The sequence below is a fragment of the Monodelphis domestica genome, chromosome 2, assembly GCF_027887165.1.
Source record: "Monodelphis domestica isolate mMonDom1 chromosome 2, mMonDom1.pri, whole genome shotgun sequence".
NCBI lineage: Eukaryota > Metazoa > Chordata > Mammalia > Didelphimorphia > Didelphidae > Monodelphis > Monodelphis domestica.
In genome coordinates this window covers 375,478,329-375,494,917 of record NC_077228.1, presented here as the reverse complement: position 1 = coordinate 375,494,917, position 16,589 = coordinate 375,478,329, and the positions used below count along the sequence as shown (strand labels likewise).

The window sequence follows — 16,589 nt, the reverse complement described above, 5'->3', positions numbered from 1 at the left end:
TTGATTAAACATTTATTTGTATGCATACTTTCATGCCAAAGGGGACTGCCCCCTAACTGGCTTTCTGTCAATGCATCTAGCAATTATTGGTTTTGTTCTTTTTTCCTCTTATCCTCAAATTATTGTAAACCTTAAGTTGATTATGTTTTCATGATCCTTTTGGGGAAAATCTTTTCCCAAACAATCAAATGACGGAATGTAAAAATGGAGATTTGAACCCCGGACTTCAATTCCCAGAAGTCCTTGGCCACTTCCCAGAATGCTTTGTAACCTCACCTGAATTCCCACCTGAGCCAAGAACAAATTATTATTTAAACTAACTCCGCCTACTTCAGTCTCTCCCTCTCCCTCTTTCTCTGTTTCGGCTTCTAGGGACACCCGTCTCCCAAGATGTAGTGAGTGAAATTGAATGGGCCTTTTGGCCCTCCTAGCCAAGTGCTTTCTATATTCGTATTTTCCTTATTTCTTAATCTTTAATAAACCTCTAAAATTATAATACCTTTAGCAGAGAAACTAAATTTTAATCATAATACTTTTATCTTGACCAAAGTTTCCATGCTTTTTGAGTATTTAAAAATGCCTCTTCAACAAGTGTATGGATTTGTGATCTCATGAATATAAGCATTCCTTCCAACAATGAAAATCACAACCTATCCATTTATATGTAAATATATACTGGAAAAAAAATTTGATCAGACTATCACTGACAAACTTTTAAACAGTTTCAAACAAATAATCTAAATGTGAACAAAGTAGGTTTTTAGACTTTTTCAAATACAAAATCTGAAACCAACACCTTTAAAATATATTTTGTTCTTACCTCAGGAGCAAACATGGTCTCATAGGAAGGATTGTATTGGACTTCCTTAATGGCTGGGTCCAGGTGTACTCCAGTCTCCACATCTTCCTAAAATAAACCAAACACATGAACTTTAAATATCTGGCAACTACTTTATTACTTTCACTTGTATATCTAGTGGGTGGACAGGATAGTGATTTTTTTGAAAAAGAGCATTAGGGGTAGCTAGTGTGAATTTTAAAACTATTCCACCCTAATCAGACCATTCTTTAGAAGATGTGATTTACCTATTTCCTGATCAGTAACAATGAAGATACTTGGAACAACAGAATCAGGTCTTGGAAACTACATTTCTCCTCCCTTCTTAGTTTAACAAGATTTTGAAGGTCTGCATCAAACTCAAGATTTAATCATCTAAGGAATGGCCTTCAACAGACATGTGCAGAAAAAAGGACAGACCTCTGGACTGTCCTAAGTCAAGCTAAGTCCTCACTGGTACAGATGAGATGCAGAAAAAGTGATGTAAAAACGTCCATATGAGGAAAAACATCCATATGAGGCATGGCACTTCCTGTCCCTTCCTCTTTTCCTGGAGAGGTGACTCTGGCTGGCAGTGTGCTAGGCGTTCCAACATCTTGGGAGTGGTGGCAGTTATTGTCTGGGTTTTGGCAGTGAGTTTTGTCCTTGACCTGTTTCAAGTTCAGGCATCTCAGCTGAGCCCCTTTTTGGAGTTCAGGTTGATTCTTTCCTCCTTCACACTCCAAACTCTTACTTTCTAGATATTCGAATCTTCCCGCCCGGTACCAGCCAGGCAGGGGGAGAAATCCTTCACCCTTCTTAATCTTTTCTACTGTATCAATTAAATCACCATAAAATTTGGCAGCTGACTTGGGTATTTTATTATTTGGATTTTTCATAAGGATTTTTATAAATAAAATCCCTGGTGACCTAAATTAATTATATATTCAGTCTCAGCCATAATTTCACCCTTTACACTAGGTTTCCTAATGGTTAGAGCTCAAGACCTCCACTCTTCTGCCTTGGAACCAAAACTCAGTATCGATTCTAACATAGAAAGTAATGCTTAAAAAAATTTTTTTTTAATAAAAAAGTTTTTAAAGCATTAGGGTAACATTAAAATTTAGAGTATATTATATATAATATCTATTTGTAACTTAAAAGGAATTTCAGAAGAAAACTCAGATGAAGGCAATCTTGGCATATAGCATGTTAAATTTTATATAAATATATATACATATATATTTTCACATACAACCCTCTTTTTCTCTTCTCTGTATGTGGAAATGTTCACATTTGCTAATGTCTGTTAAATTCACAACTTAAAAATAAAAATAAAATTGCACAATCTTTTCTTCAGTTCTTACAGCTATTTTATAAAACATGACTTAGTTTTCTAGGCCCTTATGATGAATAAAAATTAGTGGTGGTTTTTGAAGGTTATAATGGCTGACAATATCTGACATTTAAATAAATCTCCTTTTTTCCCCCCCTCTTAGCAAGTATAAAACATCCACACAAGTTAACACTGTCTATGGTTTTAAATTAATTTAATATGCTTTGATTCTTCCTTTTAGGGATGTGAAGTCAGTTCAGCTAGAAAAATTCAACTGAAACCATCTAATTTTCTCTTCTAAACTGATAAAATTAGACCCCTTTAAATGAACAAAATTTTTGGTGTACCTAAGGAAAAGCAGGCAGGGTTTATGTCTTCTAGGAGTTACGAACTTGACTAGGTAGGTAAAACATATACATATTTTATATATACAGGTATAGGAAAAAAAAAACTAGAGCAAGGAAATATATAATCAACTTTGAAGATGTATGCTACAGAGTATAATACCTGATGAATTGAGAGAACGGAAAAATCAGCTTTTGGGAATGTTCTTATCAAGGAGTTCACAAGCAAGGGAATTCACACCTCTGCTCTTCACACATTTATCAGGTATATTCAAATTATTAATAGGTTGTGTGGGTAAAGTTCTCAACTTTCCTCTTTGGCTGAGTCAATGGAGAGAACCTAATACAGGGCACTTAAGAGATACTTACCCAAAGAAAGCAACTGCTAAAGACATTCTTGGCATAATAACTACATCTCCAAAAACAACTTCTAAATACAGCTACATCCCTAGTGCCCCTAATTGCAAATCCATATGTTTGTTATATGTTATAAAATATGATACTTATATCGCCTTATTTGCTAGTTATAAAAGACTGAATATGGATAAGATAGATGAATCTTGTTCTAAACTGCTGAAACCTCCTTCCCCAATGGAATTTAGGAATTTCTACCTCCCCAACAAAATCTCCTCCTTTCCAGCTTCTCCCTCCATTCTTCCCCTATTCAGAATATAATCTCTTTAAGGACAAAGACTGTTATTTTTTTTAAGTATTTGTATACCAGGTGCAATACCCAGTCCTCTCTAGACCTTTAATAAGTGGAGAGTTCTTTCCCTCACTTCTCCAGACAAAATATCCCCTAGCTCTTCAACCAATCCTCATATGCCTCAAGGACATTCAGGATCCTAAGTGCCCCTTCTTGGACCATTCTTTATTCTTTGGCATATTGGAGTCCATACTAATCTGTGTCTCCTATAATGGTACAAATTACTTCAGATGCTATCCGACCAACTGCCGCCCAGATGTCTTGAACTGGATGTTTCCTAGACCTCTTAAAATTAAAGCATCCCAAACTGAATTTATTATCTGCCCTTCCCCTCCCAATACCCCTCCCTCTCTTCCCAAATTCCCTATTTACTATTGTGGATAGTCCATCCTCCCAGTCAACCAAACTTCTCAAACTAGGTATCATTCTTAATCTCCCCTCCACCCAATCTATTGGCAATTTTGTAGCTTTTCATGAGGGCTGTCATCTAAGTATCCCTTTCTCTGTTCTTAATTACTCTGGTGAAAGCCCCTCCTTCACTTTATGCCTGAACTCCTGAAAATGCTTTCTGATCAGTGTCCCTACCTCAACTCTCTCCCTAAATTGATCCATTCTCTATTCAGTTACCAGTGATTTTCATAAAATATGTCTGAAGATGTTATTGATCTATTGGATAAACTTCAGTTGCTCCAGGATCAAAAATAAATTTTTTTTTAATTTTTAAAGCCCTTCATAACCTAGCCAGTTTCTACCTTCCCAGTCTTTTGACACCTTTTATTTCCCTCTACATTTTCTACAATTTAGCAATACTGATTTCTTGCTGCTCTTCACACAGCATTTGTAGTTCTCTCTTTTTACTGGTCTAGAATACCTGATTTGTCAGAAGATTCTACATAAATATTTTATCTTGTCATTCATTTCAATTTTTAAAAAATTCATTTTCACACTGTACTATCAACATACCTAACTATAATGCAATGATAATTTGGAAAAAGCTATATACAAACCAACTTTTGGTAAACTGAATACTTAAAATAATTTTTAGGGAAATAGTTTAAAGGAAATCTGTGTTGAATTTTGTTAAACGTCCAATTTGGGACTTTTATTTCCCCATCTGAAAAATGAGAGGGTTAGCCTGGAAGTAATTTAGACAAGAAATGGATGAACTCTGTGTACAGGGCTGAAAGGCAGAATAAATATACAGCAGCTACTCCTGTTATGAATAATAGACAGATCAACAGGAATGATACTATGTTCTTTCTGGATCCAGCATAGTAGTCTTCTTTCAAGAAATTAGTTGAGTTCTTTTAAAAAGTGGTAATTTTCCTAGCTGTGTGACCCTGGGCTAGTCACATACTCCAAATGCCTAATTTTTTGCCACTCTTCTGTCTTAGAACTGATACTAAGAAGGTATTTACTTTTAAAAAAGGGGGGTTGTTTAGCAACCTTTATTTCTTTCCTCAACTCTGGCAAAGGTGGCAACAATCACTGAAAGAGTTAAAATTCAGGGAGGGGAAGAATGACTACATAATCTATAAACTAAATAATAAGTCCCTAGGCTCTAAGTTGACTCTCTATCCCTTTTAAACCACAAAATTAATTCTGAGAATGAGGGCTATGGGATCATTTAAACTAAATCTACATAAAAGGAAATGCTTAGTGATATTTCAGATCTTAGAGTAATAATAATAAAAAAACAGGAATGTTTTGCTGTGGGAAAACCATTTGGGGTGTAAAAGGCATTGCCCCAGTTTATTCCTTAAGAAAAATGTTCATTTACAACCACAATGATTGTTCAAACAGATGAGTATACCTCAAGTGTCCTATCTGCTTCTGACAAATTCTTTCATATTTTCCTATTATAATGTACATAGAAGCTTAAGATATGATTCTGACCAAATAGGAAGGTCATTATCTATACAAAATATACAATACATAAAATCACAAAATAGTTAGCATCTTCCTTTCTAGCATAATATGAAATTATGGTTTCTAGTAAATGTAAATTTTAAAGTGTGCTCATTAGAAGGTTTATTTTTGTCTGGTTCTTTGTTCACTTCCCTAAATCCCAATCTTGGACCACCCCTATTGTATTCCAATCATGCTTTTAGAGTACATAATGTTGCTAGAAATATTGCTCAAAAATTTTCAGAGATTCCTATTATTCCTTATGCAGACAACTTCTCTCCCAAACTGAATCCTGTTTGAGGGTTTTTGTTTGCACTTTACCAAGAATGCTCTTGCTCTCTACACTGTAAATCTTGAAATCTCTCAGACTTGTGAATGTTAAAAATTTCCCCATTGGGGAATTCTTAATTGGAACAAATTCCCTACTGAGAAACATTCCCCATTTTGATGTGAGAACTCGCCAGGATCAGAAATGGGAGGACCTCTACTCCAACCATACTTAAGACTGCTTTAGGAGAAAAAACTCCTTGCTAAACAATGAAAGTACTTGGACCCATGCTTATAATAAAGCAAGGAGTTCTTTGAGCCAGGCCTGTTTTTAGAATTGATACAATGGGATGCTAGGTACCTAAAAGGGTCAGGCAAGTTTTCTCTTGATGAGATTAGTTGACTCAGCTGTGTTTTCTCTCCTTCAGACTTACTGAGGAGATTGGTCTAAACAGCAGCATTTTTTCTGATTCAGACTTGCTGAGGAAATTGGTTGACTTAGCAGGAATTTAGATGGGCAGTCCTTTGGAAAACGTCTACAGTGATTGGTAGATGTAAGGACTTAGGGGAGGTGACATGGGAGAAAAACCCCTATATAAGAAAAAGCAGAATCTCTTGAGAAAAAATCCTTTTGGAGAAATCCTTTTGAAGGATCTCTGATGAGGATCGCTTGGGAAAAATCTCTTGAGACAGGCTCTGGAGAAGGGAAGCTCTTGGAGGACAATCTCTAAGGAGGTCTCCCTGGAGCTCCTCTAAGGGAACTCTGTCCCTCTGGAGGCTCTGGAGAGAGGCCCTTTGGAACAGTCTCTGGCTGGAAGGCTCTCTGGTGAAGTCAGCAGAGATGGAGCTGGCCTGGTGTCACTAGAATCCTTGTTTAGGCAGACCTTGTGGTGAGTGTTAAAAGACTGACTGACTGATTCTTTCTCTTAAGACTCAGGTCTAGGCCATATTGGTTTGAGGCCCTTCATAATTATTCCTTTCCTACTCTTTCTCTCTTTCTCTAATTCCTCATTATATTATTAATTAAAAATCTCTATAAAACCCAGTTGACTTGGGTATTTGAATAATTGGGAATATTTCCCTGGCAACCACCTTATATTTGATTTAAAAACCAAGACACTGTAGTGAAACATATTTTCTGCGGTCAAATTTACTCACCCTCTCTTATATCTATCACAATTTATATCTTCCACTATTTTAATCACTACAGTTTAAGACCTCAATCATTTTAAATCTAACAACACCTACACCTAATTCCTTGACATCCACCTTAAATACTGTCTCCTACATGAAGTTTTCTCTGAACCTTTTCATCAAAAATCAATCTTTGCTTCTTTTGAATGACCATAGTGCGGTCTTTTTTTTTTTTATTGTGGCTTCATGTGAAAGCTTGCATTATAGTCATTTACATACAGGCCATACTAAACAACTACTTAGTGAATGTATCTTATTCTTTAAATCTCCCTTTTGGCTGCAATAACTAGCACAATGCTTCCTGTGCATATGGTAGTCACTCAACAAATATGAATGCAAGTCAAGAAACAAAGCAGACATTTATACCCCTTTGTAAATTCATGCCATATAATTCTAACCAAGCATTTTAGAAAATCACATTTATCTCGTATTAAGTGCATGTCCTAGAAAAGTTATTCTAGACCTGATTATTCTCTGAGCTCCTATTCCATCCTCCCATTCTAGCTACCAACAAGGGAAAGAAATGCCATCCCAACTTGCTCATCTGTCTCTCTTCAGTTTCGGGTGTATGTTTCTTGGTTCTCTTCTCTAAAGCTAATCAAAGCACTGTTCCTTCCAACTTCAGATAAAATTTGCTCCCACATATAATTTCTTCCTTTAGCCTTTCTTCACTGGCTTTCCCTCACTTTTCAAATGTATAGAGCTAGTTTGTTGCTCCCATATGACTTTCCTATTTTTCTCTTTTTTCACCATTAACTTTTCTAAAAAGATAGTTTACACCTACTGTCTCTCCTTAACTCCTTGCCATCTGGTTCATTCTATTGAAACAACTTAGTCGGTTTTGTTGTCCTTAGCAAGGCTCATATACATGTCTACTTCTTCAAATCTTACCCATTCCTCCCATGATAAATCCAGCCGAAAATAATCTCTTCTCTGGAATATGATAGTCTGTCATATGCTTTAGTATTAATTGTATAGTGAACTGATCTATTTATTCTCTAATTCAGTAGTTCTCAAACTTTTTGATCTCAGGAATCCTTTATCCTCTTATAAATTATTGAGGACCCTAAAGAGCTTTTATGTGTTATATCTGTTGATATTTACCACATTGGAAATTAAAACATTTTAGTATATTAGTATGAAAATTTTTGACCTAGCATAACCCTAAAAGAATTTCAAGGATGCCCTCACCACATTCACCCCAATCCACATTTGATAATTTCTGCTTTGATTATTTTGTGCCTCCTAGTAATGTTTCACAATTAGCTTGCAGTCCCTTTAAATACATGGGTTGCTACAGTGAGTAGTTTTCCAAGAAAAAAAATATAACTTTGTTCAAAAAGGATTGCTATTTTTTTCTCCTTTGACAAGATGTATCTGGAAAAATAGTAAGTTATTAGTCCATAATTTTAAGTAAGCCTCAGAAATTTACCAGCTAAATGACCCTGAGCAAGTAATTTAACCTTTTGTTGCCTCAATTTCTTCATCTATAAAATGTATATAATAATAGCACCTATCTCCCTGGGTTGTTGTGAGGATCAAATGAAATAATAATTGAAGCACAAAGTGCTGCATAAATGTTAATTATTATTATTATTATTAAATATTTTCTCTATTAACTAAGTTGAAACCATTAGGAGTTCACAAACAACTTATCTTCTATAAACTTGAAATTAAACATACTCTTTAAAAAAAAGTTTTCAAACTAACACTATTACTTGCCAACTCATCATAGAACAGGACAAGGATTTTTTTTTAAACCTTTCAGTCTTGGTAATAACTCTAAAAGACAAGGGCAAGCAAATGAGATTAAGTGATTTGCCTAAATTGACATTGCTAAGAAGGGCCTGAGGCCACATTTGAATACAGGTCCTCTAGACTCTAGATCTTGGGTGCCACTTAATTGGCCCTGGACAGGGACTCTTAATCTGGAGTTGATGGACAGGCTTCAAGGGGTTCATGAATTTAGATGGGTAAAAAAATATTTACATCTTTACTTGCCTTTCTTTATTTTTGAATCTTGGTATATGTTCCTTTATATTTTATGCATTAAAACAGTCTAATAATATTATCTGATAATAGTTCATTTAAATAGCAGTTTAAGGTGCATCAAGTACTTTACAAATGTTATCTCATTTTAATCTAATAACCTTGGGAAGTAGGTAATATTATTATCCTCATTTTTCAGATGAGGAAACTGAAGAATAGAGAAGCTAAATGACTTTTGTAACCCCGAAAATATGGGTTTGCCAAGACTGTGAATTGCCAAATCTGTAAAGGTTTCAGCCAAACTGTAAAGATAATTTTTAGTGTCTTGACTTATATTAAAAATAAGTGGTCACCATGGGAAAATTCCCGAATATGAAAATACCCAAGTCAGTTGGGTTTTATGGAGATTTTAATTAATACAAATGAAGGAATTAAGGGAAGGAGAGATAGAGAAAATAGTAGAAAGGGCCTAAGCCAAATGGCCTAGGCCTGAGCCTGAGGGAGAACATGTCAGTCTTTATCACTCACCACAAGATCGGCTCAAGCAAGTTCCAAACCTACAAACTCCAACTAACTCAAATTCAATAAGTCCCTTCCTTTTAAAGAAATTTTCTCTTATGTCACCTCCCCTAGATGTTTACGTCTACCAATCACAGTAGATGCTTTTTCCCAGGACTGCCCATTTCTTAATTCTCATCTTCTTTGGTTCTCACCTTCTCTGGTTAGAAAAAACCCTCTGAGTATTTCACACCTCTTGTTAAGCTTACCTTTTGTAAATTGCTTGACCTTTTAGTGACTAATTTAGCCTTTATAGGTACTTAGCACCCTTTTGTATTAGATGTAAAAACAGACCACCTAGCTTAAGGTTTTTGGTTCACTATAAGTTGGGGACTTTCATTGTTCAATCAGGAGTTTACAACTTTAGCACTGTCTGAGCAGGGTGGAGTAATTTTAAAAGTTCTCAATACATCCCTGATCAAGTACCTCCATTGTTTAAAATGGGGAATAGCTTAAACAAATCTTCTAAGGTACAGTCTGAGTAGTTTTAAGATTCACACTCCCCCAGGATCACAAACCTATTAAGTGTCTGAGATAGGTCTACCCACTATACCACCTAGCTTCCACAGAAGAAGTTTTAAACCTTTGCTTTATGATACAGAAAAGCAATATGTTATAGTGAAAGGGGCATTAACTAGGAGTCAGGATACCTAAATTATAGTTCCAGCATTTTCCACTTACAAGCTATATAAATTTTCTGGGCCTTAATTTGCTTATTAGTAAAATGAAAGAGTTTAATTCAACCATTTTAAATTCTAGGCTCCTAAATCTAAATCTAAATCTAAAATAGAAATTCCTAACCTTTTTTTGTTTCATAGATTCCTTTATTTTTAAATACATAAAAATAAATACATAAGAATACAAAGGAAACAAACTATGTTGAAATAGCCAACAACATATTTTTTATAAAACAAGTTTGCTCCCAGATTAAGAACCCTTATCTAAAAATGCCGCAAAACGGGGGCAGCTGGGTTGCTCTGTGGATTGAGAGCCAGGCATAGTGATGGAAAGTCCTAGTTTCAAATCTGGCCTCCGTCACTTCAAAGCTGTGTGACCCTCGGCAAGTCACTTAACCCCCATTGCCTAGCTTTTACCACTCTTCTGCCTTGGAAACAAGGTAAGGGTTTTAAAAAAATGCCTCAAAATCACATGTGAATCACAATTAAGTTACTTTCCCCCCTCCATTTTCTTTTAAATGAAATACAGAATTCAAATGTGCCATACAACAAGTAAAGTAGTATGATGTGTCCCAAGTTATGAATACCTGATTTGTAAACATCCTGTACAAACATCTGGCTAAGTTGTACACCCTGCCAATTTGTACTGACAACTTACATTTCCATAGGCCTTAGATAGTTATTAAAAAAAAAAAAAAGCTTTTCTTTAGAGCATCCCAATGAGGTTGCTGTGGAGTATTATTCTCCCAATTTTACAGATGGACACCCTGAGTCACTGCTAGTAAGTGTTTATTCTTTAGCATGGGGGGCAATTAAACTGACACCACCAATCAATTCTACCCCAGAAAACCTTTCCTTACAGATACATTCTCTTTTATTTTATTTATTTCCTTCTCTCCCATTTTGATTGCACTGCCAGTCAAATCTGTAACCTTATGGCTAGTTAAGTGGGCTAGCAGTGAAACATCTGCATTAAGGAAAAGGAAAGCCATTTATTTTGAAGTTAAATTAGACCAAAGAACCAACAAAACTCTGCATAAAGTGAGTGCTTACTAAACATTTGTTGAAATGAACCAGTGACAAGCTTCTATTTCTTTTAAAACGCTCCAAAGTTTCCTTCTAGTTTGATTCACTAAAAATTGTCCTCTGTCAGGAACAGTCATTGGCTCTTAGAGAATGGATAGGAATAAAATGTAAGAAGACTAGAAGGATAGGAAGAGGCTGGATTATGAAGAGCTTTGAATGCCAGAGTATTTTGTATTTGATCCTGGAGATGATAGGGAGTCACTGAAATTTAATGAGGAGGGATTGGTTGGATCTGTGCTTTAGGAAAATCACTTCGAGAGTTGAGCAGAAGATAACTGGACTAAGGAGAGGCCGTCAACCTCACCAGCAGGATATTGTAATAATCCAGTTACAAGAGGATGAAGGGACTGTACCAGTCCCTTCTGTACCAGTGGTGACAGGGTCAAGAGGAGAGAAGGGGGTATATATGAGAAATATCGCAAAGATAGAATTAACATGATTGGCAAGAAATTGGATATGGAAAGGGTGAGATAGTAAGCTGATGATGATACCTAGGTTGATATTCTGGGTAACTGGAAAGATGGTAGTGGTGACTTCAATGGTAACAGGGATATTGGAAAGAGAGCAAGATTTGGGAATGAAAGAGAATGAATTCAGTTTTGGATACATGTGTGAGGTATGTACAAGACATCAAGTTTGAGTTATCTAATAGGCAGTTGGAGATGTGAGACTAGAGATCAGGGTTTGAAAAACAGATCATGTAGCAACTATATAGAGATGAATAATCCAGAGGAGCTGAAGAGATCACTAAGTGAAATAGCATAGAGGGAGAAAAGAATAGGACCCAGGTCAGTCTTGAGGGACAACCAGAGTTGTCAGGGGCAACCTGAATCTTCTTCGAAGAGATTGAGAAGTAATTATACAGGAAGGAGAACCAGGAGAGCAGAGTATCATGAAATCTTTAAAAGACAAAAGTATAAAGGAAAAGGTGATTGTGTCAAAGGTTAACAGTGAGATAAAGAAGAGTGAAGACTGAATGGAAACCATTAGATTTGGCAACTGGGGAATCAAAATGAGGTAGATAGAGTAGGTCATATATAATGTCTCTTCTAGTTCTAAATCTGTAATCATATATGATCCTATTACTACTCAAATTCATTCTGCATACTGTTGTAGGCTGATAGTACATCAGAATTCAGAAATGAATACAGTCTTCTCAGTATTATCATTTCAGAATTCAGGATCATGGAAGTAGACAACACCTGTGTTGTCAGCAAGATGAAGAGAATGACCATCACTGGGTATAGCTAAGATGGGATGGATGAGTAGGTTGGGGAGATAAGAATGACTAAGCAAGGAACTGAGCTCATTGAGGAAGGAAGAAAACTGTCAGTAGATAACATCTTCCATTATCCTGACTGGATGTTACAAACTGAATGAACCACAAAGAGAAGTTATAGAGTGATGAAGGTAGAAAAAGAGAGTCTAGAAGTATCAATGAGAACTCACAATATTCCCACATCCCCACTATCAGAGTATAAATGAAAAGGGCAACCAGCGCTAGAAAGGGTGGCTAGGGAAACAGTATCATCAGGGAGAAGTTAGATCTCAGTGAGTTCCAGAAGAGGGAAGGATCGAAAGAAGAAAGGTTTACAAGGAAAACAAAAGTGTTACCAAAGGATTAAGTACAACCAAGAAGGAAGGCGAGCCAGTAGAGGCATGGCCTTCTCATCATATGGAAGTTCTGGGCAGGACTTGACAAACACTTAATTGGTTTCAAGGTGGAATAGTTCTAGGGTTCAGGAAAGGGGAGGAGGGGCTATCTACAGAAGCCAAGCTGAAGAAATGATTGATCCAGGGAAGATCCTCCTCCTAGGAAGCTAAAGTGCTAGACTTGGCATCAGGAAGGCCTGGATTTGAATCCCATTTCAGCCTCTTAAAAGATGTTGAACTCTAAGCAAGTCACTTCACCTTTCTCAGCCTTAATTTCTACATTGTAAAAGTAGGAAAATTGTTGAACCTACTTATATTCTAGGGCAGTAAGGAGCAATTCAGGTAACCTGTAAAGAACTCTACAAATATGAAAGTAACATCATTGACTATCATCTTTTGGTTTCTCAAAGCCTAGCATCACTTTTCATATCATTGACCTGTAGTTTCTCTTGTACAGTGTGTAAGCTCCTAGAGGGCAAGTGCTATTTCTTCTTTGTCTTTCTATCCTGAGCGCTTAGCACAATGCCAGACACATAGTAATTACTTAATATTCGGTTGAACTGGAATCAAACAATTCTTTTTACTACTCTTATTTCTGTCTTAATTATTAATAATACTAAGGTTGCCTGTTTTATCCCCCTTTCAACACCTAGACTTTTACTTTTTCTCTCTTCATAACTCAATAGGGGCTTAACCAATTACCCTGAGGAAGTGGAGGGAGGAAAATCATCAACTAAAGCCTTCAGTCCCACAATTTAGAGGAAAATATAGAGTATTTATAAGGAGTCAATTAATCGACAAGTGCTAGGAACTCAAAGATAGACATGAAACCCTAATGCCATCAAAAAAGCTTATATTCGAATAGGGTAGAAAACACACACACACACTAAATACAAGTCAATTTTTGCAGAGAAGATATGAGCAGTTGCTTGGGAGAGAAAGGGGGAAATCAGTAAAGGCCTTATGCAAGAGGAGTGGAACTCTTGAAGGAAACTTCAAATTCTAGGAGGATGAAGTAAGGCAAGGAGTGAATTCTAAGTCAAGGGAACAGTCTTTGCCAATCTCCCTGGAATGGGAAGGAAAGAGAAAGAAAATAAGGAGGGGAAGAGGATAGGAGAGGAAAAGGATAAAGGTGAACAAGCTGGGAGAAAACTGAAGAGAAGTAGAAAGTGAGGTGGAAGAAAAGGAAGGAAAAAAGAGAGGGGATGAAGAAAGAAAGGGAGGGAAGAGGGGGCAGAAAAGAGGAGAGAGGGATAAAAGAAGGAGAGAAGGGAGGGGGAAATAGGAGAAGGGAGAGAGGTAAGAAAGGAGAGAGGGGGAAGAAAAAAGAGTAAAAGGGAGAGGGAAGGACAGAGAGGGAGATGGGTGGGAGAAGAAGGAAAAATAGATATGGGAAAGGGAACAGGGAAGGAGGGAGGCAGTGAGGAGAGCAGAAGAGAGGTGGGAAGAGGTGGAGAGAGTGGGGAAGAGGGAAGAAGAAAAGGGATGTAGAGTCTGTGAACAAAAAAAAGGAAAATCAACGTTAAAAAAAAGCCTGGGGTCAGGTCGTGAAGGGCTTTAACTGCCGAAGAAGGCAGTTTGCATTTGGTTCTGGAGACAAGGTTGGCCCACTGAAGAGGTCGGAGACTAGGGGTCACCGAAAGACTTTGCGGGAGCTGGTTCTCAAATCTCATGGCATCGATGCCCAGAAGCCCCCCTTTCTGTCCGAGGTCAGTCAGTCAGTCCACAATGCTCAATCACCAAGCACAGACCAAGTGCTTCCTCAGATCCAAGTCTCGGGGCCGAGGGCTCAGCCTAAAGGCAAAAAGCACAGTCCTTGCCCTCAAGTTCACATTCGAATGGGCAAACACCATGCCCCAGTGAAGTCCCCAGAGCCGCCCCTCCCACGCCCCCGCGCCAAGAGGACACCAGGCCTAGCCGACAATTCCTATCACTACACCCAGATTCCTTGATGCCTCCTCCCTCCCCACCGGCGCCTGTGAACCCCGCGAAAACGCTCACCTTAACCGCCACCTCGGGTGCCGCGTCCACGGTTCCCACCAGAGAGAGCTTGGCCGAAGGCGCTTTCGTCAGGTGGATAAGGGAGTCAGCAGCAGGCAAAGAACAGCGGCCGGTCTCGTTGTCGGAGTCGGACTCCGAGCCCGAGCCTGAGCCATAGGAAGCTGCTAGAGCGGCGATGGCAGCCGACATGACTGCGGATCCGACTCTCCCAGGGGAGCTCAGGCCTTGGCGGAAGAAAGAGCTGTGATCGGAAGGGTCCTGAAAACCTATGGTCACCCTCAAACCTCCTTGAAGTCCGAATCTAAACCAGTTCCAGGAGTTTTATATTACTGCTTATTTAATTTTTGCTCCCTTTATAAAATACAAGGGTATGGTTCATAATCACTAAATGAGAGAAAGAGAAAAAAAGAACCTAGTTTTTTAAAATATATCTTCCAGGACCTTACCGGCTTAAAGAAAAGACTACAATTCCGACTAGAGAGCTAAATACTGTTTCACAACTGGGCGTAGAGTGAACAAAGCACCATGGGAGATGTAGTCTTTCATGGGAATTTTTGACTCCGCCCCTCAGTGGCTGGTTTCATTCAATTGGCTATTGACTTACCTTATTCCCTAGCCCATCCTCAGTTCTTTCTGACCCCCTCCCCCAAGCCGAGGATTGGGTTATACCACACAATCTCTGGAAAAGGGGGTGGGGAAGCGCGGCTTTCAGGCTGGTGGGGTGTGTTGGGGGTTGGGTTTCCAGCATCCTCCAAGGATACACCCGGATACCCAAGCCAGGGAAGGAAATGGAGAGTCTTTTCATTCGATCACCCCACTGGGGGATAACCCTTCTAGTGGAAAGTTAGGGAAGGGAACTTGGAGGGGAAAAGGAGAGGGAGCGTTGATATCCCCCCCTATTTCACGCTCCCATTTCTCTCTCCCATTTGTGGTGCTCCGCGCGCTCTAGTTTGGGGGCGGGGTGGATGCTCGCGGTGTTGTTCGCTCGTGCTTCTTGCACTGGGTTACTCCTGAAAGAGCTGGAGCTGGAGTTCTTGCAGGTTAAGGGAAGGGAGGGGGTGGGCCGGGTCGGGTTCAGCTGGGTTGCTTGGAACTGGGATCCAAGGAGCTACCCCCCACCCCGGGCCCGGCACTACTCAGGGCTCTTGGAGGAATCGGCTGCAGGAGGAATAGCAAGCAGCATCTGAAGGCATGAAGGAGGTGTAAGGCGAGAGCCCCTCGCCTCCCCCCCACCCCCAGTTTTACGGTGAGATCGTGCGCGCGCGTGTGCGTGTGTGTGTGTGTGTTTGTGTGTGCGTGTGCCTATGTGTGCCTACCCGTCCACGCCCCCAGAAAAACTGGATGGCTCAGTGCAGTAGCGCCCTCCCTCCGCGGGTTTGCCTATCCTCCTGTAGCTATCCCCCCATTCCTTTGGGTTCCTTTTCCCCACGCCACCCACCCCTGCGCTGCTGACTGCAGAAGGAGCTAGCTAGGCGCTTGTGCCTGTCTTTTGGCTGGTTGCTGGAATCGTCTGTGGCGGCTTGGAGGCTGGTTGGGAGGGCGCGGGTGCAGGTCCCACCTGAGGTGTCATTTCTTCTTCTCTTCCTCGGACCTTCTTCTCCTGCTGTCATATCTTCTAGCTTTGTCAAAAGCTCCAGTTTAGGGATCGTGCATTAACCCTCCTTCCTCATTTGATTGTGAGTCTCCTTCAAAAGCAAGCTTGTGTATGCATCTGTGTTTGTTACCTACTGCCTTGCTCGTTGCCTTTATCCCTTTCGTTTTTTTTTGTTTTTTTTTTTGGGGGGGGGGGGAGAAGTGGCAGCAGCAGTACTGTAATAACCTTAGCTGTTGCTACTGTTGTCTCTGTCACCTTGTCGTATCTTTAATATGATTTTGGAGACGGCTTGTATGTGTGTGTAGAATTTCCTTTCCTTAAGAAAACTCGTTCATTGCCCTACCTAGGCAGATATTCAACTAAGATAATTAGGCGCTCCTTTCTTATTTTATATCCCCCTCTCTATTCGTGATGCAAAATGCTCCCTATCTTCAGGAATCCCACTTTTGCACTTGCTGC

The 16,589-nt window shown here is 39.0% G+C and overlaps 2 protein-coding genes across 8 annotated transcripts in view; one reads left to right on the top strand and one right to left on the bottom strand.

Moving 5' to 3' along the window:
* The window catches only part of CDC40 (cell division cycle 40), a 60,582-nt gene extending 45,534 nt beyond the window's left edge, over window positions 1-15,048 (bottom strand). Inside the window, exons 1-2 of the mRNA XM_001368619.4 lie at window positions 14,537-15,048; window positions 821-907 (exon numbers count right to left, since the gene is read on the bottom strand). Coding sequence (XP_001368656.1) covers window positions 821-907; window positions 14,537-14,725 — 276 coding nt within the window. The 5' untranslated portion in view covers window positions 14,726-15,048. The remainder of the gene's footprint in view (window positions 1-820; window positions 908-14,536) is intronic.
* A 180-nt stretch (window positions 15,049-15,228) lies between these two features.
* WASF1 (WASP family member 1) overlaps window positions 15,229-16,589 on the top strand; it is a 130,147-nt gene continuing 128,786 nt past the window's right edge. For 2 of the 7 annotated variants that reach the window (XM_056818668.1, XM_056818666.1), the window contains exon 1: window positions 15,254-15,782. The gene's annotated coding sequence lies outside the window, so the exon portion shown is untranslated. Of the gene's footprint in view, window positions 15,783-15,837; window positions 16,213-16,589 lie in introns of those variants that run through there. The other 5 variants (XM_007484430.3, XM_056818665.1, XM_056818667.1 and 2 more) reach the window with 5 other exon arrangements.